At 41.9% G+C, this 22,208-nt stretch overlaps 1 protein-coding gene across 2 annotated transcripts in view; it reads right to left on the reverse strand.

Moving 5' to 3' along the window:
• The window catches only part of LOC139475835 (transcription factor HIVEP3-like), a 43,054-nt gene that overhangs the window by 8,254 nt on the left and 12,592 nt on the right, over positions 1-22,208 (reverse strand). The window contains exons 2-9 of one of the 2 annotated variants that reach the window (XM_071259047.1): positions 17,128-17,184; positions 14,761-14,862; positions 9,114-14,232; positions 8,475-8,612; positions 7,156-7,217; positions 4,496-4,633; positions 3,090-3,274; positions 934-2,655 (exon numbers count right to left, since the gene is read on the reverse strand). In XM_071259047.1, the coding sequence (XP_071115148.1) occupies positions 934-2,655; positions 3,090-3,274; positions 4,496-4,633; positions 7,156-7,217; positions 8,475-8,612; positions 9,114-14,232; positions 14,761-14,862; positions 17,128-17,184 (7,523 nt within the window). Of the gene's footprint in view, positions 1-933; positions 2,659-3,089; positions 3,275-4,495; positions 4,634-7,155; positions 7,218-8,474; positions 8,613-9,113; positions 14,233-14,760; positions 14,863-17,127; positions 17,185-22,208 lie in introns of both variants that reach the window. The other variant, XM_071259039.1, reaches the window with a different exon arrangement.

Below are 22,208 nucleotides of genomic sequence, written 5' to 3' on the forward strand. Positions count from 1 at the left end.
TCTATCACGAAGCCCTTAGTCATGTCAGCATGGTTAGGACATTTGTTTTTAATTACAATCAGCAAACTGTCCTGGACAAAGCCTAGTGTTGATCCCTGTCCCTGCTCCGTCCTCACGGCATTGATTATCCAGTCATAATATCTCCATTTTGTTTTGATAAAAACCCTGGACTTATTTTCCGATATAGCTTTATTTCTTGCCCAATTTTAATGACACTACACCAAGAATAGCCATCGAATCATCTTGCACTAGTATGAGAGAGACATTCTGTGATCAGTAATTGATAAGGGAGAAGGAGATGGTGGGTCGCTTCTGAATGAAGCTGTAGAGGTTATTGGGTTCAGGGTATTTATCCTGATAGAATGGAGAATGAGAATAGAAAGTAAAACACACTTTGACTCTCAGCTCTGAAGCATAATTCATTTCTTAAATCAATAACAGCATTCCAAGTGGCTGAAAAATAACTAGTCATGATGACACATTAATTGACACAGATTGATTATAGACTGTGTTAGAAGAAGACGAAGAAGAGGAAGAAGAAGGAGAAGAAGAGGAAGAAGGAGAAGGAGAGGAAGAAGAATGAGAAGAAGAAGAGGAGGAAGAAGAAGGAGAAGAGGAAGGAGGAGAAGGAGAAGAGGAGGAAGAAGAAGAAGAGGAGGAAGAAGAAGGAGGATGAGAATAAGAGGAAGAAGAAGGGGAGAAGAAGAGGAGGAAGAAGGAGAAGAAGAAGAGAAGGAAGAAGAAGAAGAGTACACATTTGTCGACTATGTAGCGCATGCATGTTAAAAATTATTAGACACAAGAGCCTTTAATTTACCTATCCCAAATATAATTTTGTCTGGCACATATCCAGTATATCCCTGAGAATGGAAGCCGAAAGAAATGTCAACAAGGTGTGACATGTTTACTGCATGTAGAGTAATGACAACTTACCCTCAGTTGGTCAAGTGACCTGAAGTTCTGCCTGCAGATACCACACTTGTGAGCTGCCTCCGAAACACCTGGGGACGTCCTTCCATCTTTAGTCACCACATTCACCGCCTCAACATTTGCAAATTTCTCTGATTCCGTTTCTGTCCCATAACGCTGAGCATCCGAATTCCCTTGTCCAATCTCAAAGATATCCAGAGGTTCTTGCTTGATTTCAACTGTCACTCGTTCATTGGAGGCTTGATCGTGTTTCTCATAGTCTGCCACCTTATTGAGATGAAAGTGGTCTTTGATGGGGCTCGCCATGCTCTCCCTTCGTTCTTGGTTCCCATCTTCCACCAGAGACTCGTCTATCATCAGCTCCCCTTCATCCTCCCCATCCTCTTCTTCATCCTCTGTATCTTTGGATGTGGACGGTCTTGGCGAATGCACATAATCTGAGCCCTCGCCTACACCCTTCCCTTGAAGGATTTTCAACACACTTTGAGGATCCGATGTATCGACTCTAGCAATCTCACCACTCTTGTCCAGTCTATCAAATGTCCCCGCTGGTAACATGTCCATCTTCTCTAGGGTGGTCACATGTAGTTTAGAACGGAGATGTTTCGACAAATGTCCACGGATTCGGAAAGCGACATTGCAAAATGAGCATTTGTATGGCCGAGGGTCGTCCTTAATTGCAGCTTCTTGTTGTGATCTTAGTTCATGTTTCGCGATGTGACTTTCAGATTTCTCATGCCTCTCCAACATACCCTGGTTCTTGAAATACATGGAGCAAACAGAACACCGGAAGGGCTTGTCCATAAAATGAATGTTCCGATGCAGGGTGAGCTGATGCTGTTGGGGGAACGATTTGCTGCAGACATCACAAGCGTGAGGTCCCTCTTTCTCCACCCCGAGCACCTGCACCTGTGAGTCTCCAATGAAGTACACGATCTGTTGCTGAGGGGTGGGGGCACCCCCTGCCTCAGGAGGGCAGAGGATGATTGCTCCCTCCTTGATGACTGATGGGGAATGGAGCACTGGGCTGAGGAGCTCCTGAACCGGAACTAGAGTCACCCCAGACTTTTCAACACCTTCCGGAACTGATGCTCCCATTTCAACAGAATCTGACGCTGTTACTTTTGGAACCTTGTCAGAACAGTTTGGCTCGAGGTCCTGATTTGTTGACTCATCGGAACTTTCACTCACAACTATTGGAACTGTGGACGTGTCTGTCACAGGAACTACCACTGGAACCTTCAATGCATCTGCAAAGGAAGTGTTTCCATTCCCAGCACTGACAACAGTCTTATTCTTCGGATCTTCAGGATTGGTTGATATTGATGCGACCGGAGCTTCCCCAATGACAACACCAGGGAAGGGATGACTGAACTGAAAAGATTCCGTTGTCTTGGGCAGCTTGTACCCCCAGGAGTGGCTATAGTTGGGCAGGACTATTGGTTCTTGTCGAATGAACTGACCCACGATTGGTCCAGTGCTAGTCTTTGTGGCTAGATCTTTAGTCACAGCTGCATATGCAGGCAGAAATGCCAGTAGTGATGGCTTTGTGATGACTGGTATGTTCATCTGCATGGCTGGGAGTGCCTTGATACTGATGTCGAAACTTGGAGTTCTGGGAGAGTCTTTAGCTGGTGAGGTCTTTGAAAAGTCCATTTTCAAAGGTGAGGCCTTCTCAAACAATGTCATGGGAAAAGGTAATCCTCTTGTAGCTTGGAGACTTGCCTGCTACAATGACAATGGCAACATGTATAAACCGTGAGAGCTAGCAGATGTATGCATAAAAGTAAACATACAAAAAGAAATCTAAACAATTTACATAATTTAACAGTAATAACCCTAATTTAAGTGATGGATGTTTGTTACGATAATAGATCTAAGAGCTCTATTTGCCTATGTGGAATTAACTATTGCTGACGAGAAGGAAGTAGTGCATATGCTTTGTTTAAAAAGTGATCAGGTTTAGTTAAACTTTTCTGTGATTGCTTTTCATGTAAAATGGCTAAGCAGTCAAATGATTCCCCAGATATTTTACAAGCTATTGAATGAAATGAAGTTTGTCCGAGCAGTCAAACAGTTAAAATGAGAAACTATAATATGCTATGTGAGATACCTTTGTCAGAAGCTGTGTGATGTTATGTTTTCCATTGTCAACCTACCTCAAATCCTTTAGGTGTTGTTGGAGTAACAGCAACAATGCCTGACTTGGAGACTGATAAAACAGATTCTCCTCCTTGAGCAACCTCTATAGTCAATGGGGAGTTCTCTCCCCCTGGCTTGAGACCAGACAGAGGCTTTGTCCTTGACATCAAGGCTCCAATAAGTGAGTTTAATCTTGTAACACCTGCACATAGAAATGGTATGACAAATGACTCAGAAATTCTTAAAAATGGTAGAAAAATGTAGAAAAAGATCAACTTGATGATCAACAAATGAATGAATTTTATTTTATGCCAGTGTAAAATATATACCAGCTGGGCAAGGAAAACCTTTAGTTGATCACACACACACGCTGTCAGGGTACTTGACACACAATCAGCCCTCCTTCACAATGTATCAACCTGACCTTATTTTAGTCGACTCTTCAGACAAACATGGAGTACTGTGGACCTATTCTACTCTGGTATCACAACAGGGTACCACCACGATCAATTTGGCACGACAGTAGTAAAGCAGAAAAACATTAAGATAGTGAAATTCAACAATTAATCATTAGCAGTAATTAATATGTCCTCAGCAAACAATCATGTGATCATAATTTATCAGCATCAGCATCAATACATTCAAGACTTCCTCATGTTCGATGTGAAATCGACATGATGCATTTCAAGATTAGCAGGTGTCATTGAGTTTTCAATATACCCCAAAAGTATTTGCACCTGTGCTTACCACAGTTTTTATTTGCAAAATTTTCTGGTTCCTGAGTATAAATAGAAATTACATAGACATAATGGATGTTGTGACTATGTTCTCAGTTTATTTCAGGTGTTCTCTATTCCTTCTTGTATTCTCACATGCAGCGCTGATATTATGGCATCCTGTTCAGCTGGTGGTCAGAATGCAGAGAAAACGCACCAAAAGCGAAGTGTTTCTGACAAATACTATTGGAACTGAGTGAGTGAGTGAGTGAGTGAGTGAGTGAGCTTCCCGTGGGAGGACAGCCCAACGATCACAGGTGTCTGGCATGCCAACGGGACACTGCTTAGATGTATGATGAATATGATGTACACATGTCATTATACAAATGTCACATTCATATTGTAACTCTGAAAATCTATTTTTATCAAGAAATGTATTCATACATTGTGAAAAGAATTTCGTGCTTCCAATCCAATTCTCCCAACCACATCACAGCACACACATTTGTTTTACAATCAAAACAAAATACACACTGTTACTAGTAAATCAGAGATACATGGGCAGATGAACTGAAGTTTAAGCAGGAAACTTCTAGATCCACACAATTCAATACAATATCAATAATAACCCATTGTAATCAATCATCTCAATAAGTCTGGCAGTGATTCATTCATTGAACTGACTGGCATCAATGTTGGAGGATTACCTTTCTGCGAGTCTGGTGTAAGGATGCCCGACATCTGCCCGTCAACCCCGCTGCTATCTGCCTCGGCCTTCTTCGACAGATCCAGTAGACTCCGAGCAATCTCCGCATCAATCTTCTGTGACGTACTCAGTTCCTTCACTGCCAGGAAGACAGAACATTGGGCTGCACTGACAAGTCTTAATCATGTTGGTCAAGGCTCTTTCATCACATTTCATCAAAAGTCAAGGTGCATAGCTGGGATTTTACAAAAAGCTTTGCATCTTGAAAAACTATCTGAATTATGTTTCATAACGTCAATTCAAAAGTATTTCTGGTCCACATGATTTTTGTCAACATCTTGGTAGCATTTTGTCATTATTACTGAAGTTAGTGGGTGAGCGTCGCTCAATGCCACATCAACAATATGGCAGCTAGCTATCCATGGTGAGTTGTACTCCAAGAACGTTGTGTGCAAAACAGATATTGGGGCTCAGATTGATCAAATGTTGATGGAGCAAGACAGTATTCAAAAACAATTTAAAACCTATGTATATTTTGCATTTTCTAACAGTGAAATATTGGTTAAGCTCACTCCTCCCCAGTACAGTGACACTCCCTAGCCAGTACAGTGACACTCCCTAGCCAGTACAGTGACACTCCCAAGCCAGTACAGTGACACTCCCTAGACAGTACAGTGACGCTCCCTAGCCAGTACAGTGACACTCCCTAGCCAGTACAGTGACACTCCCTAGCCAGTACAGTGACACTCCCTAGCCAGTACAGTGACACACCCTAGCCAGTACAGTGACACTCCCTAGCCAGTACAGTGACGCTCCCTAGGCAGTACAGTGACACACCCTAGCCAGTACAGTGACACACCCTAGCCAGTACAGTGACACTCCCAAGCCAGTACAGTGACACTCCCTAGGCAGTACAGTGACACACCCTAGCCAGTACAGTTACACACCCTAGCCAGTACAGTGACACTCCCTAGCCAGTACAGTGACGCTCCCTAGCCAGTACAGTGACACTCCCTAGCCAGTACAGTGACGCTCCCTAGGCAGTACAGTGACACACCCTAACCAGTACAGTGACACTCCCTAGCCAGTACAGTGACACACCCTAGGCAGTACAGTGACACACCCTAGCCAGTACAGTTACACACCCTAGCCAGTACAGTTACACACCCTAGCCAGTACAGTGACACTCCCAAGCCAGTAGTGACACACCCTAGCCAGTACAGTGACACTCCCTAGCCAGTACAGTGACACTCCCTAGCCAGTACAGTGACGCTCCCTAGGCAGTACAGTGACACACCCTAACCAGTACAGTGACACTCCCTAGACAGTACAGTGACACTCCCTAGCCAGTACAGTGACACTCCCTAGACAGTACAGTGACACTCCCTAGCCAGTACAGTGACACTCCCTAGCCAGTACAGTGACACACCCTAGCCAGTACAGTGACACTCCCTAGACAGTACAGTGACACTCCCTAGACAGTACAGTGACACTCCCTAGACAGTACAGTGACACTCCCTAGCCAGTACAGTGACACTCCCTAGCCAGTTCAGTGACACTCCCTAGCCAGTACAGTGACACTCCCTAGCCAGTACAGTGACACTCCCTAGCCAGTACAGTGACACTCCCTAGCTAGTACAAGAAGCAAGCGTCAGGTACAACATTGATGACCTCACACAGTCTGTTTGTTTGTTTGACACCACACTCAGCAATATTTCAGCTATTTAACAACATCCCGTAAAGAATCAAGTCAGGACCAGAAAGAACAGTAATCTATATTACGAGAATCGTCCCAAGTTGCCAGGGTACTATGACACGCAATCAATCTGTCACTTCCTGTCCCCCTGATCAATTAAGTTGCCTCGTACAAGAAACATGTGCTGGGGATCAATACTGGAACCCCACCTGGGTCTTACTCAGACCTGTTCTTGAACTTCTGGCATTGCAAGATGCAAATTCGTACCACAATATGTATTGATAAATATATACAAATACAGAGCTCCAGATAAGCTTTTGGTGTTGTGGGTATTTTACACATGCATTTTAAAATCATTGGGTATCAGTAATTCTATCTGGGTATTCAAATTTCTGTTACCCACTAGTTTTTACACATGTGGGTATTTAAGTCAAATATTTAAAAACACTATTCATAAAAACACTTTACTAGTCCCTGCAAACTGGTGTCGTGTAAGTTCGAGAGCTTTATAGGACTCTAAAATACCACGGTACTTCCACAAGAAAGTGTGATGGCAATGATCACGATGTAACTGTCATCGTGGAGTTTGGCAAGGTTGACAGAATGCCCGTTTATAATTTCCACATAAGTTGCTGATTTGCTAATCGAATACGCAGGGTTACTTCACAATATTTTGATGATACGCACAAGTTTTATTTTTGATTTATGTTCGTTGCGTATTTGATTAGCTTGGACTTTTTTTTACTGCGTATTTCTGCATTTCTGATGCTTATTTTACGCAGATACGCAGCTTATCTGGAGCTCTGCAAATATATACATGATATACAGGCTGAGAATGTCCTCGTCTTCAACTTTGACATTGTTGCACATATATATGTCTTGTTTGGGGCTCTTTTCTCCCATCAGTTAAAAAACAAACAAAAATTTGTGAATGTTTCATCCTTGAATTATTGACGGTGACTTACACTGTGAGGAGGTGGTGGCCTGGACTGTGACGTTGTTAGCAAGACTCATCACTGTTGGCAGGCTGGAACATAATGAGAGTCAGCATCAACACACATTCTAGGATATTGAACGTTGATTGACACGGTCGCTGTAAATGTTTGAGTCTGAACAGGGAGGCTAATAGTTCATAGCAAAAATGCACTTCATCAGGGCAGCGATCCACATCGTTGGGGTTCGAGGATACACTATCCACCGTGTCACCGAGCCTGATCATCCAATCCATTTGATTGGTTGTTTGTTGTTTAACGCAGCAGCAAGCAATTTTCAGCTATATGACAGTGGTCTGAAAAGTAATAGAGTCTGGACCAGACAAGCCAGTGATCGACATCATCAGCTTCAATGCACACAATTGGAATACAATGACATGTATCAACCAAGCCAGTGAGCCTGACCACCCGATCCCATTAGTTGCCTCCTAGACAATCATAGTTGCCTCTTATGGCATGCATGGGTTGCTGAAGACCTATTCTACCCCGGATCTTCACGGAAGCTTATCCATTTGGTTGCCTCTTATGACTAGCATAGTTTTCTTGGCCCCGTTCCGCGAAAGTATTTCCTCTACATATCATAGACTCAGTCTACAGTCGCAAAACTGTGAACAGTCTGTTGCCCGAGGTCCTAGAGACCGATTCTAACCAAGAATCCCCATCGGGAACCAAACTAGGGCTGGGATGGGTAACTCGGGTACTCGGGTCGTGTGGGTAGTGAGTAGGATCCGGGTACCCACAGGACTACCCGGACGCGTGGTTAGTCACGTGATTATATTGTTTAATGGTAAAAATAATCTAAAACTCTATGGTTACACTATAAGTGACAAATGTTCATATTCCTTTGTTCCGACTTTATACGTTTGCATAGTCATATACCTTCAGTCAACATCAGTGTATGCATGCATGATCAGATCGGTTCATAAATATGTGTATCTAAATTTATTTTGACAGGAGTACGGTCAAACGTTTCCAAATTGGGCATTTGTACCTATCTCTTGAGACCTACAGCGGGTCAGGTAATAGGGGGTTGGGTACCCTGGTAGTAAATTTTGACTGGTCATCCCTATACCAAACCAAGGAAGACTCGTCTAGAACCATGAAGTAGTCATGTCACAGTGTGCTTACCTCATATATCAATAGGTATTTTGATAACTAAGCATGCTAAAACTTTGTGACCGTTACTTTTTGAAAAGTCTGGAGTGTATTTGGGACGTGTTGATACACTGGAGAATGGTGTCACACCTACCATCACATAGCATAAGCTGAGGGACTCGGGTCTTTGCACCTACCTGCTGCTAGTGATGGCCCCGGGTCTTATCTGTATGAGGGCTGGTTGGTCGCTGTCGGATACCTGAACTGCCACAAAAACAGGGGGAGACGACTCCTTCTCTCCTTCTCGGAGCTGTTCAGAACCATCCTCAAGAGTGCTAGACAGATATATACATGATATATCTGTTTTATTCCAAGTTACAAATAATGGAGATACAATAATGTGACAGTATTATTCAAGATTATCATAATACGGAAGTGATCATTAGCAGTAAAAATGTCTTCATGATAACATATCCATTCAATGATTAACTAAGAGTGAGTGATTGCTGTTTTATGACACTCATACCACAAACAAGGGACACTGTGCACTTACTCTTCCCTAGAATCCCTAAACAGATCTTCTGGGGATACGGTTGATAAACTTGATGAGGAAACTTAGGCTAAAACATTAATCAGTTGTGCAGAAAAAAAAATTACTACATCTTGATGAGAATAAGAAACGAAAGTGCTAGGTATTTTAACTGACAACTGGAAAGCAGAGAAAGGTATGATGTATAGTAGAAACAGATGATTTTCAGTGCCTTGGTGATCTACAATATTATCACTTTGGGAAGAAATACAATACTTTTTAAAAAGTTTGAAATATTATCTCTAACCTGATTTCCATTTCTTCCTCCACAACCATCTGGTTCTGCATGTCATCACCTTCATCATCACCATCGTCATCATCTTCCATGTCCTCTTCCTCATCATCTTCCTCATCGTCATCGTCGTCGTCCTCCTGACCAGGAGGGTAGGTCTTGATGTCGGCAGCATCTCGTATCCGGGCCTCTTTAGCGACAGCAGATTGAGCAGCCAGAGCTTCAGAGTCTATCTGAGACTCGTCCACAGTGATAGGCACTGGAACAACTCCGATCTCCAGGCATTTCTTCTGATGGGCCTTTGATTTCATATGCTTTGTCAGATTTCCTTTTGTCTTGAATGAAAACCGACAATGCCGACAATGATACGGTCGAAAGTCTGTGTGTGTGCGAATATGCTTCTTCAACATGCTTGGCTTCTTGCATCGAATTCCACAAATTTCACAAACATACTTGCCTCGACCTCTGCCCCGGACATAAACATACTCCTCGTTCGTCTTAAAGCCTCCTTTACAGACCTGAATCCTTCTCAGACCCTTGTGTTCCTTCTTAACCATCAGCTTCTCACTCTGAGGTCGATACACCGGCTCCTTCAGCTCCTCTGTATTTGTGATAATTTCCGTTAAGTCAGCCTTGCTGCCTTTGGGTTCTTGACTTTCTTTGACCTGCAAATTGGACACGTCCTGTTTCTTCTTCTTGTACGTCCAGTACGAGCTGTGAGTGAGGATGCCCCCATTGGGTGGCGCCAAGTTGCTCTCACTGTAAACAGGGTTGCTGGTGTACCGGGACTTGTAGAGAGATAGTAACATCTTGGAGGAGAGATTTGGAGGATTTGGATTGTGTTTGGCCACCCTCCAGTTGGAATACATAGAAATCTTCCTGTTCTTGCTAACAGGGACATATATTGGCTGCAGCTTCTGAACACAGCAGAACGTCACATGAGTGGAGCCCCGAAGAGAAGGGTAGGAGTGGCCATACAGGTACAGAGGAACTGCTTTGGTTGATGGTGAAGGCAGTTCTCTTCCTGTTGGTGTTGTGGGTTTAGTCGGTGTTGTCGGTGAACTTCCACCCACAGCTTTTGGGCTTTCTGGAACTGTCAGCACTGACAGCTGACGGCTTGTCAAGAAAGGTTTTACATCAGTGATGGGGGTCTTCACTGGGGATGGAGACGCGGATTTTGTAATGGAGATCTGTTTTTCCAGTTTGGCTTTCAGCTGCTGAGTTGTGGATGTGTTCACACCTTTTTCATGTGGATACGTCCCCTCACACTTCACTTCATCTGGGGAGATGATGATGGTTGGTGTTGAAGCTATTGGTGTTCTAGGGTGAGCAGTGGTTTGGGTACATGAGAAATTTCTTGGTGGAGCTGCTGGTAATGTCATGTGGAATCCTGGGATGTTAATGCTGCCGTGCTGAACTAGACCACCAGTAAGGAGATTGACACTAGCTAAGGACTGGGCATACACTGCACTGGGGATCTGAGTATTAACAAAAATAGGCTGAGCCATAGCTACAGGTACCATTACATTACCAGATGACGACGTCGTCTCTCCTATTGTCACTCTTAGTATGTCATGCGAAACACTGTTAGTGTCCTCCGTTAACAATTTCAAATTTGGCATGTTAAAGAATTTGGGCAGAGTTTGACCTGCTAGTGCTTTTGGAGCATTCGGGCTGACCACTGGAGGATGCCAGGTGAAGAGTCCTGTATGTTCATTGTCAGTCAGTTTAGGAATCTTGCTAATTGAATGTTCAGGCTCTATGCACAAGGATCCCTGTTTTATTTTGATTTTCAAAGGAACAGTTCCAGGAGTAGTTGGGGTTGTGACTTCTTTCTCTTGGGACAACATTCTCTCAACACTCATGGACCTTTTCATCAGCAACTTGCCCTTCAGTTTCAGTTTCCACAAAGCTTGGGGGTCAGAGGATGTTGGCGTTTGTGGTGTCTGAGGTGTCCCAGGAGTCTGGGGGGTTTGGGGAGTTTGAGGAGTCTGGGGGGTCTGCGGAGTCTGAGCCTGAGATAAAGACGATGATGTAGCCTTACTAGAACATGACTCCTGCGTCGATGCACCTGCTTGAACTGACACCATCGGTTGTCCAATCATCAGTGAACTGATGGACGATGTTGTTGTTGGGTTGGTTAGTATGGAGCTTCCTGGAACGATGAGAGGACCTGCCTGAAGACTCGCCAGTAATAACGGAGCAGCTTGGCTGGAAGCTACACTGGATGTAGATGATATACTTGGAGTCTTGGGGGTGACCACAGCCGTACCTGGAGTTCGAGGAGATGCTGGAATGAGTGGGGTTGTGGGTGTCAACTGACTTGCAGGAGCTAGTAGTTTTGAAGCTTGTGTTGTTGCAAGCATTTGTAGGTCTTTAGGTCTGTTTTTAGAGCCTTTGGGTCTTCCTTTCTTTCTTGGATACCACCCTTCAGGAATTGCTTTTACATGTTTGAAGTCCACACCTGTCATCATGTCTGGTGCTGGCGCTGACTGCGATCTCATTAACACAGGGCCTGTTTTGGGGAAATACTTTGAAATTATTTCTTTGCCAATGGTGGCAAATTCCTCTGCTTTTATATCTGAAGCTCCAGCCCCAAAAGGATTTGATGTCCTAGTATTTTCTTGAAGCTTGCTACATGGACAGTAGAGTTTCTTGTGTATTTGAAGAGTCTGATCCTTTTTGAAAGAAACATTACAATCTTTACACAGATAGGGTCCATAGTCATCTGTACTCAGCTTCTCAACCTGAGTCAACATCGGAGATGACTTTGGATCAGCACTTACTGCATTCATAAACGTCTTTCCTTTCAGGAGTAAGTCCTTAATCACACTGCTCTCCTGACTTGTGTCAAGCTTGGAGAATGCTAATGAGCCTTGAAGAAGAGTTGGATCGATCTGAGCTGCTTTCCCAGTTTTAGGATCTGACTCAACTTTCACATTAATTCCTACTGTTTTCTCCTCCTTTTGGCTTTTCAGTGCTGCCTCACTCTGCATCTTGGCCAGATTGATTTGAATCTTGATCTCCTGTCCTGACGACGTTGACGGCAGAACTCGGACAACATCTCCATCAGAGGAAGAGGAACTGTTCCTCCTCACAGCATCTCTCAGAGTTTGAATCTGACGCATCTGGGAATGTTCTTCTGCTTGTTCAATTGTCAGTCTAGCTGCATCTCCTGACCCTTTCTCCTCAACAGTTGCTTGTCGCACAAGTCCCTCCTCACCTTGAATGGGCTGTAACGGAACTGATGAAATGCTTGGAATTTGGATCTTTGAACTGGCGTCACCTGTCATTGCTGCTGATGTATTGGGTTCATTGAGTTTCCAGCTGTGGATCAGAAAGTCACTGTACTGCCTTGTGAGACCTTTGGACTTTGCCCGAGGAGGACCAGCCATGGGCATGTCTACAATAGCTGCATTTGCTTGAATAAGTTGCTGGATCCTTTCCTTGAGCATCTCTGGTGTCAGTGTTCGAGAATCAACTGATGTAGATCTTCCTACAGATGGTGCTCCTGAGGAGGATGGCGACACTGACTGTGGCAGAGTGCTGCCTCGTTGAAGTTTGGGGAAAGACTTCACCTTTCCTTGTGGATACTTTGGCAGATGGATTGTCACCTGCACTGACTTATCTGGTAAGCTGTTTACGGCTGTTGACAGAGCAATACCTTCATGGGCAGCATTCTGGAACCTCTCACTCAAGTTCTCCAAATCTCTCAGAGCTTTAGTTGCAGCTTCCGGTTCTGTACATGGGTGTGGTAGGCTAACCATTTCTGCTGAGAGAACTAGAGAAGGATCTACTGACTGCTTTGGTTGAGCAGGTGTCTGTTCTTGTACACTTATCACAGGTTTCTCATCAATTGGAGTTTTCTCTACCTTTATAACTTCAGTGATATTCTTATCTGCTACCAGAGTAGGTGATGGAAGGGATGATGGCTTTGGTTTTGCATCAGTCTGGCTTGAAGTTGGAGTAGCAACAAGTGGCTTGATTCCGATCACCGAACTTGAAATCTGCACACCTGTGGAACCATCCGATTGGTTTGGTGAGTCCTTTGGTGCAATTCTCACCGGGAACTGACTATGAACCTGAAGCATTGCATCGCTTTCTTGTTTCTTCTGTTTCTCCAGATTTTTACTCCACTCCATAAGTTTATTCCTGTCTATTTTCTGTCGGATGTCTGCAAGAATGGCTTGTTTTCTCCATGGTATTTCTTCAGAACCAGATGGCTGGAGATCCTTCTCTTCTGTACACTCCATAATAAGAGTAGGCTCCTCCACCTTTTCTTCAATCACCTCTTCATCTGTTTCTGTCCCTTCTGAGTCTTCGGATTCATCTTCAACAACATCCTCTATGACTTCGGCAACAGTCACATCGTCCTCTTTGTCCTTGACCTTGTCATCAGGACCACTATTGCTCAATCCTACCTTCAAAGCATGAGCTCTTGACTTGCAGTGCTTATACAAGTTACTCTTAGTCTTAAACGAGAAGCCGCAAGTGACACAGGGATATGGACGCTCACCAGTATGAGCACGGATATGTTTCTGTAAGACACTTGGCTTTGCACAACCACGACCACAATAGGAACAGATATGTCTTCCTGGTTTCTGAGGATGTTTCCTTTTACGCCCCACAGATGGCGTAGACTGCTGCTCTCCAAGAACAGCTGTAGGCTTCTCCTTTAAAGGCCTGATCTTAACTTCTCCAGAACTGGAATTGGAACTTCCTTCCTCTGAACCAATCTGATTAAAAGCAGGCTTTGTGTACACGAGCTTAAGGCCTTGTTCCTCAAGGGAATCAGATTTTAAATGATATTTTTCAATCCCTTTCTCAGACACAGGGATCTTAACCATATTCTGCACAGGTTCCGGAGTTTCAGATATGATGTAATGTATGTTCCCCATGTTTTCCGGCGTGAGAATGATAACTCTCTCGCCGACAGTCTCGGACTCTGTCTCTGGCACTTGTCGCGTCATGTTCTGTAGCTCGGAGTCCGTCACCTGGAACAGAGCCTCCAAGGACAAGTTCCGCTTCTCGGATCCTGAAGATCCAGGCGACTGAGGTTTGGATGGATCCAGATCTTCCTCATCCCTCTGACTTCCTTTTCCCTTTCCCTTCTTGGTACCAGAACCCTTTCCTCCTGCAATAAATAACATTGAAGATCGTATTTCTTAAGTGTCTTTGAATCGCAAACCCATTCCAGGCTCTATGTGAGAACGCAAAGACACAGAACACTATAACAATTAAGGTTGTCATGATATCCATACCTGACTGAAGTCACATAAACTTTCACTGTTTTAGCCTGTGAATCTCCACATTTCATGTGGACCTGGCTAATAAGAGGTTGATGTTGTTGACAAGTTAGTGTTTAATTTGCATGACTTGTTAATTTAGGCTAGGTCACAATAGGATGCAATCAGATTTATCATCTTGTTTTGTGATGGGCAGTAAGGTAATTCTAGTCTTACAAATATTACTGCAAAACTTTATAATATTCTGCCAAACTTTTTTAATATTACTGCAAAAGTGAAAAATCGACTTTTTAAAAAAAGATACACAAAAAGGACCACGAATCAATATCTGGATAAGGTGTATGAGACAAATCTACAATTCTGCTAGTAACAACAACACCCACTGATCAATCTTTTTTTTAACCATGGGCACTAACCTGTCTCCTGGCTCTGTTTAGCTGCAACCCGAGGTGAACGTGGAGATTTTGGAGATTTGGACAATCCATCTTTCTTTGTAGATGACTGAGAGTCTGAGGAATCTGTCAATGAAAAAACAATTAAATACATGTTATTACCATTCCAAGGTTCAGGGGGCACTGGTGGCCCAGTTGTCTAAGGTGACTTCGCTGTGCAGAGTTGCTTCCCTTGGGCATGGCAGAGTGAGTGAGTGAGTGAGTGAGTGAGTGAGTGAGTGAGTGAGTGAGTGAGTGAGTGAGTTGGGTTTAACGCTGCTTTGGACAGTATTCCAGTTATATCACGGCATGTCAGCTTAATGTTCGAGGAAAGCAGGTCTCAGAGGTATCAGGCGTTTACCACTTCAGAGAAAACCACGAGCACAGGTATACATATCGCTGACAATCCTAGAAACATAATCGGGGCGAACCAGGATTCGAACCCACAATCATAATTTCTGTTGTGCCCAAGGGATGCAACTCTGCACAGCGAATCGCCGCACCTTAGATGACTGGGCCACCCGTGCCCCCGGGCACGCCAGAAACCTTTGATTGTGGGATAGAATCCAAGTTCTCACATTTATGTTTCTAGTTTTATCAGCACCATACCGTTGCTCGTGGGTTTCATCAAAGTGGTAAACATTTAAGACCTGCATCACTTCGGGCCTTCCTCTCACTTCAAGCTGACATGTTGTTATATAACTGGAATACTGTTCAAACAGTGATAAACCCAACTCACTCACTCTAATTTTATCAATAACTATGTTCATGAGAGCAGTTGCTCACCGTGGAAATGGTAATATGTTGAGTGAGATGGTAATATGTCTAGTCAGATGGTAATATGATGAGTTAGATGATAATATGTCTAGTCAGATGGTAATATGTCTAGTCAGATGGTAATATGTTGGGCGCGATAATAATCATTGAAATGCCACCTGTCTAGGGTGCAACACATAGCAGGATACTCCCAAGGGAGCTGAGCCTGAAAATTCAATCTGAATTCATATTGATGTTGATGTTGATGTTCAAAGTCATGTTTGTTGAGCCGTTAGCATGCTTCTATAAGGAGTTTACCATGTTTAAGCCAATATTTAAAATACCATTATGTCCCCAGCAACCGATGCTGGTCGTAAGAGACAACCAAATAGCTCTGGCGACTTGGTGATCATCCCCTGAAGGAGTGGATCATTGCACATGATATTAATAGCAATCACTGGATTATGTGGACCACTTTTGATTATTTACAGGCAGCTGGATATTGCTGAGTGCAGCATTAAACATTATAACAAGCAAGGACAGTTGTTATTATTACTATTAATATGGATGATCAGATATAATCTTCATGCTCATCTTTCTACACACGTATTATGCTCATCTTCATTCCTAACACATTCAACATTTTGTTTGTTTGTTTGTTTGTTTGTTTGTTTGTTTGTTGTGTAACGCCGCACTCAGCAATATTCCAGCTTTTTGACGGCGGTCAGTAAATAACCAGACAACCCAGCGATTGACATCATGAGCATCAAACCACACACGGGAAGCCGGTTTTGTCTGCAAAATTTAGCAATATGAGAAAAGCGTTATTTTTTTTATCACCAATCAGCAACTGTTTAAGACACAACATGTACATTGACTTGGCACGAGGTGCTTTTCAATTGGCATCTATCAGTATGGTTGTCGCACAAGCTTTTCCAAATGTTTTATCTAATAGCTGTAATATACACATTAATTTAATTTCTATAGCGTATTTATAGTTTTTCTTGCATATTTGATATGCTAGGATTTGATTTGTCTGCATATTTCAGTTTATTCAACATGTTCAATGGGTATCTTAACCCTGGATATTTATTATCATATTATTTTAAAGGTTTTGTTTGTTTGTTTGTTTGTTTGTTTAACACCGCTCTCAGCAACTTTCCAGCTATATGACTCTGGTCTGTAAATAATAGAGTCTGGACCAGACAATCCAGTGATTGACATCATGAGCATCGAACCACGCAAGTGAGTGAGTGGGTGGGTGCGTGAGTGAGTGAGTGAGTGAGTGAGTGAGTGAGTGAGTGAGTGAGTGAGTGAGTGAGTGAGTGAGTGAGTGAGTGAGTGAGTGAGTGAGTGAGTGAGTGAGTTGTGTTATGCTCTCCTCAGCAACATCCCAGCTGTATCACGTGACCAGCACATCATCAAGTCTGGACGAGGCAGTCAGCAGCTGTAGCAGCTCTGCTACATAGAGCTCAGCTCCAGTTGCATTGCGTAACACCCATTGGGACACGACATCAAACATGTCAAGGCAACAATCTCATACTAATTGCAACATATCCGTGGTTGCTATGGTGACATATCTTCATAATAGCTCACCTGTACTCTTTCTTCTCTTTCCAGGTGTTTCAAAGGTGAACTCATCATCTAAGGGACCTGCAGGTAGACACAAGGAGAATGTTCATACTATGTTCCATACAAATAATAATCAATGTTTGGCACTAACTGACAAATGACAAATTTATCATTGATAAAAAAATGCATATTTGTGATAACTGTTATATTACTAATACTCAACTAATCTTACCTATATGATATGATTTTTAGGTTAGGTGAAAGTGATTTTAATTTTCATTAAGGCTCTATTAACAGCGATTTTGACCTTCACCCGATTAAGTGTCAGAAATTCATTAAGCCTTTATTACTGCTTGTAAATAGGCGAATTATGCGGAATATGCCAAAGGTTTTCACATATTTTGTCATGTGACACTGTCTGTCCTTGACCTTACATGAAATGTTGATTGAAAAGAAGTTATAACTTATAAATATACAATTTCTGTTACCATGGTAAATGTCTATGGGTTTTTTTAGGAACTAGTAGTGACTGATGACATACTGCATCAACATAAGTCCTAAAAAAATATGACCATGAGTATTATGAGTAACCGTTGCAAATATGCATGATTCCTTGTGTCATGTGAAAACCTGTCAAGGTTGGCTACGTTAAGAACTGACTTCAACTTTTTTTTGTCTTTAAGTAGGTATAAACGTAAAAAGCGCTGTGCATTTTGTAAATCTGCAATGTGGATTTACGCAAAGTGTGCACGCAAAAACATATTAAAGTGAATTCTTAAATAAATAAAAATGTCAACAATAATAACTTCACAGACTGCTTATATATCAGTGTTATTTGTGCTATCCCACATATAACATTTGTTACATTTGTGACATTTGACCACTTTCTAAATGGCATTGTGTCTTCATAGCTGTGACCATGCCAACTTACTCTTATCAGAGGGGTACAAAAAATATGTGATCTAGACAACCAGTTGTCGGACTTTCATTTTTTGTGGAAGCCTCGCTGACTTTGTGTGCTGGTGATTAGGTGCCCCAGTCTGAGAGTCAGTACCAGAATGTGACTCAACCCCCAAAAGTATAAGTATTTGTACTTTACTAAGAAAGAGTTATCCCAGATATAACATTTGTTGCTTATTTAGGAGATAAACATACTGTGTTTTCAATGTATAGCTAGGTTACCTGTAGATTTAACCCCGCTAAATTGAATTTGAAACCGAACGCGCAGCGTGAGGTTTCAAATGTTAAATTTAGCGCGGTTAAATCTACAGGTAACCTAGCTCTACATTGAAAACACAGTATGTTTATCTCCATTCTACCATGACTAAATAAAACGCGAACTCTTTGGTGTTAGCAAATATACTGAGTGAAGCGGCATGGGTTGAGTTCAGTGATTTGAGTGGGTTATTGATCTGAATTATGCTATCACCGAACAAAATATTGTGCTGTATATACTCAAGCAGTTTGTTTACACCGTAATACTTCACTTGAACATATGACAGACATTGAAAGCATATAAACACGGCAACTTGGTAAGCTAACATGAGGTGGGCATCCCTAAAGAAAACAAAGCAAGCTTTGCAAGGCTTTCGCTCTACATCGCGTGTCACCATTATGACGTCATATCGCTAATTGTGACGCAAAAAAATATGACGTCACGGTCGTATATAGAAAAGCGCCAAAATTCCAAGCTCTCTATTGTGTTTATTGTGATTTAATAGCCTCTGATTGACCAATCAGATTCGAGTAAATTCCAAATTCATGGTAGAATTATCGTTAACACAAACAAATCTGTAGACAACAATACGAAACCAGTTACACTGATCAGCACAATAAGCAACACAAGCCCCGCCCATTCTATTATAAACCAATCAGTAAACAGTAGTCTGTTAGTGGCTGTGGCGTAATGTTTTTTTCAGTTTATGGAAACATTAATGGACAAAAATTTGTTAGCCAATCAAATGCCTAGGAATCACATACAATTTATATATTTAGAATTAACTGCATAGCAGTGAGCCAGTCAATCCGTTGACCTCAGTTGATATCAGAAGCACAACTTCATGAGCACTGAAAATGGCTAGGTGGATTAACTTCAGACTCTGCTGCTCATTAAAAGTGAAAGATAAACTGAACGAAACCCCAGGTTCAGGTTTCATACAAGCAAATCAAGATAAATATTTACATAAGATGCTGGTACCATGTTACCATGGCAATGCAGTCACTTGAGAGACTAGCACGGCTAAATCTTCCAGATTTGTTGTACTGTTGTAAAACCTTTGACTATACACGCTAGAAGCATGATAAGCATAACAAGCTTTATAGGTAAATTGTAGAACACAAACATGCAACCACATCCGAAGCTGATGAGGCATGATAAAATGTTATTATCTGTGAGCAAACAGGCCATATGGCCATACTAAAGCCTGTTTACTGTAATAACATCTTGTCATGCATATTTGAATACACTCTTGTTCCTGAACAGGTGGGTCAGATTTATACTGTCCGTCACATTTACCATTTCAAAAAAGAAAATATAGATGAGCATTCAGCTTTTCACTTTCAGATCAACACGGCAAAGTTTATACAAAACAACTGCTTCTTCTGAAAAAAGCCCATTTGACATCATTGAACAGTATTACCCATGACCATGATGATTCAATATTTGGGTTTGTTACAGAACAGTGAGTGAGTATGGTTTTACGCTGGTTTTAGCAATATCCAGCCATATCCCGGCAGGGGACACCAGAAATGGGCTTCACACATTGTAACCATGTCTGGAATCGAACCCAGGTCTTCGGCGTGACGAGCGAATGCTTCAACCACTAGGCTACCCCACTGCCCCGTTACAGAACAGTGTGTCATCGCATGCTTCTTGAGAATCTACTGTTGTACACTGGCCATACAGAAAGCCATCTTCCCTGGTTACAAGTTCCACAAGATTCCCCCACTCCAGCAGTATTGATTGTCTCCAGAACCTACAAGTCGTCACACGTTGCAGACTTCACACTTAACATGTGTGCCAGATGATCTATCCAGACACTTAACTATATATCTGGTGACAAGTTTTATGGATTGTTCCAACATGAAATCAACTCTCACTGAGTACAAAAAGTGAACTCATTACTTATGTTGGAGCCCCTAGTACCGGGCCAAAATTTCAAAAAAGGTTTGGCCTTGGCTAGTTTCCTTGGGGGAAAAGGTGTTCTGTGGAAAGTTTGGCCTGCTTCCTTGTTTATCATTCCTTATCATCCCTAAACTAGTGCTGATGGGTTGGAATCATTCACACTGGATAAGTAGAATTTCTCAATCCCCTGAATTTTCTTTTACCAAATATATAAGGGTTTGAACTACTGAACATGATGAATTGTTAAACTTGCACAAGAAAAGGAAACACACAACAGTAACTAACAATGAATGATGACCTTGACCTTTAGCATGTTTAAAAGACCATCAACATTTCATGTGGTAGGATTTGTTATTAAGATTTGCAAAGATGTGCATGGTAGCCACACCTCAGATATTAATAATGGTATGAGTACGTTACAAAAACTTGAAAGCTGACCCTGCCCTTTGACTTATTTTGACAAAAATAAATTTCATCAATTTCAATGTAGGGCCACACTAGGAAGAAAGTAGTGTTGTTTCTTGTCTTAAAAAACCTCTGCAAATGTGAAAAAGGAAATAAAATATGTTTGATAAATTATTAATACATGTGTTTTTATAACATCTATCTGCGTTTGTATTTATTTTAGGAAATGAAAACAAGGATCCTTGTGAAAAGATATTTGAGAAAAAAACATGCTAAAATTTAAGGTTGTTATTAAGACAACATTAGCATGTTTAGAACAATGTTTATTTTAGCAATTAAGTTTAAATCAACAATGTCAACTCCAACAATATCTAGATATTTTCACACTTTACATGGTTCAAAATGAGACCCCAGTTTTGGCAGGACTGTCACATTCCAGGAACTTTGACAAATTAACTGACATCATATTCAGCAGGTTCAGATAATCAGCAATCAGGGTTTTGTAAACTGATCTTAAAAGCCCCTTCATGAGAGTAGCCACAAGTGATTGAACTTTACGTGGTGTAATTGACACCAAATCAGCCCCGAGAATGGAAATCTAAATGAAACCATTCATAATTTCCCAACATACTGTTGATAGTTTTAATTGCCTTTCCTAATTCTGTTAAAGTTACATAAAATAAGCAACCTGATATTTTTTTAATAGTTTCCAACAGACAGAATACTCAGACAATCACAATTTTGAAATGACTGGTCTTGTTTACAATCTACTGGAATGTCCAGGATATTGTCGAACTCTGTCATGTAGTTTGACCTTCTATAGCACTCTAAGTAATACTTCAAATCGCAGTTAGGCTGTTGGCCTAATACATTTCATTACCAACTGAATACAAATACAGTTACTCACATTTCTAGTACCGTATTCTACGTAATAAGCGCCCAGGGCACTCTCAAAATTAGAAAAAGGGGGCTCTTATTAGAATATTATTTTGGTAAATAAAAACGGACTTGAAAGATAAATTTCGTGGTTTATGCTGACGGTCTGAACTGTTTATATACAACAGATATATTTTTCCAGAATTTAATTGCCCAAGGGTGCATATAACACATGAGTGCATATTATACACGAATAAATAATCTTCTGTACATTGATCAATCGGAAGGGATGCTAATTGGGATTGTTCACTTGCCAATATATTAGCAAATATCGCCTTGGGCGCTTATTAGTGCGGGGCACTTATTAAGTCAAATACGGTAAATACTTTAATCATGTTAATAGTACTTACCAACAGCCCAACCTGAGTGTGAGAGTGAACGTGGCGCAATGCCACAGCTGACAATATTCCAGCTACATCACCATGAGGGATGCATGCTCCAGGGATTTGGCAAGTTGGTTATTTGGTTGGTTGGTTTGTTTTACGCCGCACTCAGCAATATTCCAGCTATATGACGGCAGTCTGTAAATAATCGAGTCTGGACCAGACAATCCATTGATTGACATCATGAAAATCGATCCACGCAATTGGGATCGGTGACAGGCATCAAACAAGTCAGCGACCCTGACCCCCGATCCTGT

The sequence above is a fragment of the Haliotis cracherodii genome, unplaced genomic scaffold (genome assembly GCF_022045235.1).
Source record: "Haliotis cracherodii isolate W230 unplaced genomic scaffold, xgHalCrac1.p SCAF_1, whole genome shotgun sequence".
NCBI lineage: Eukaryota > Metazoa > Mollusca > Gastropoda > Lepetellida > Haliotidae > Haliotis > Haliotis cracherodii.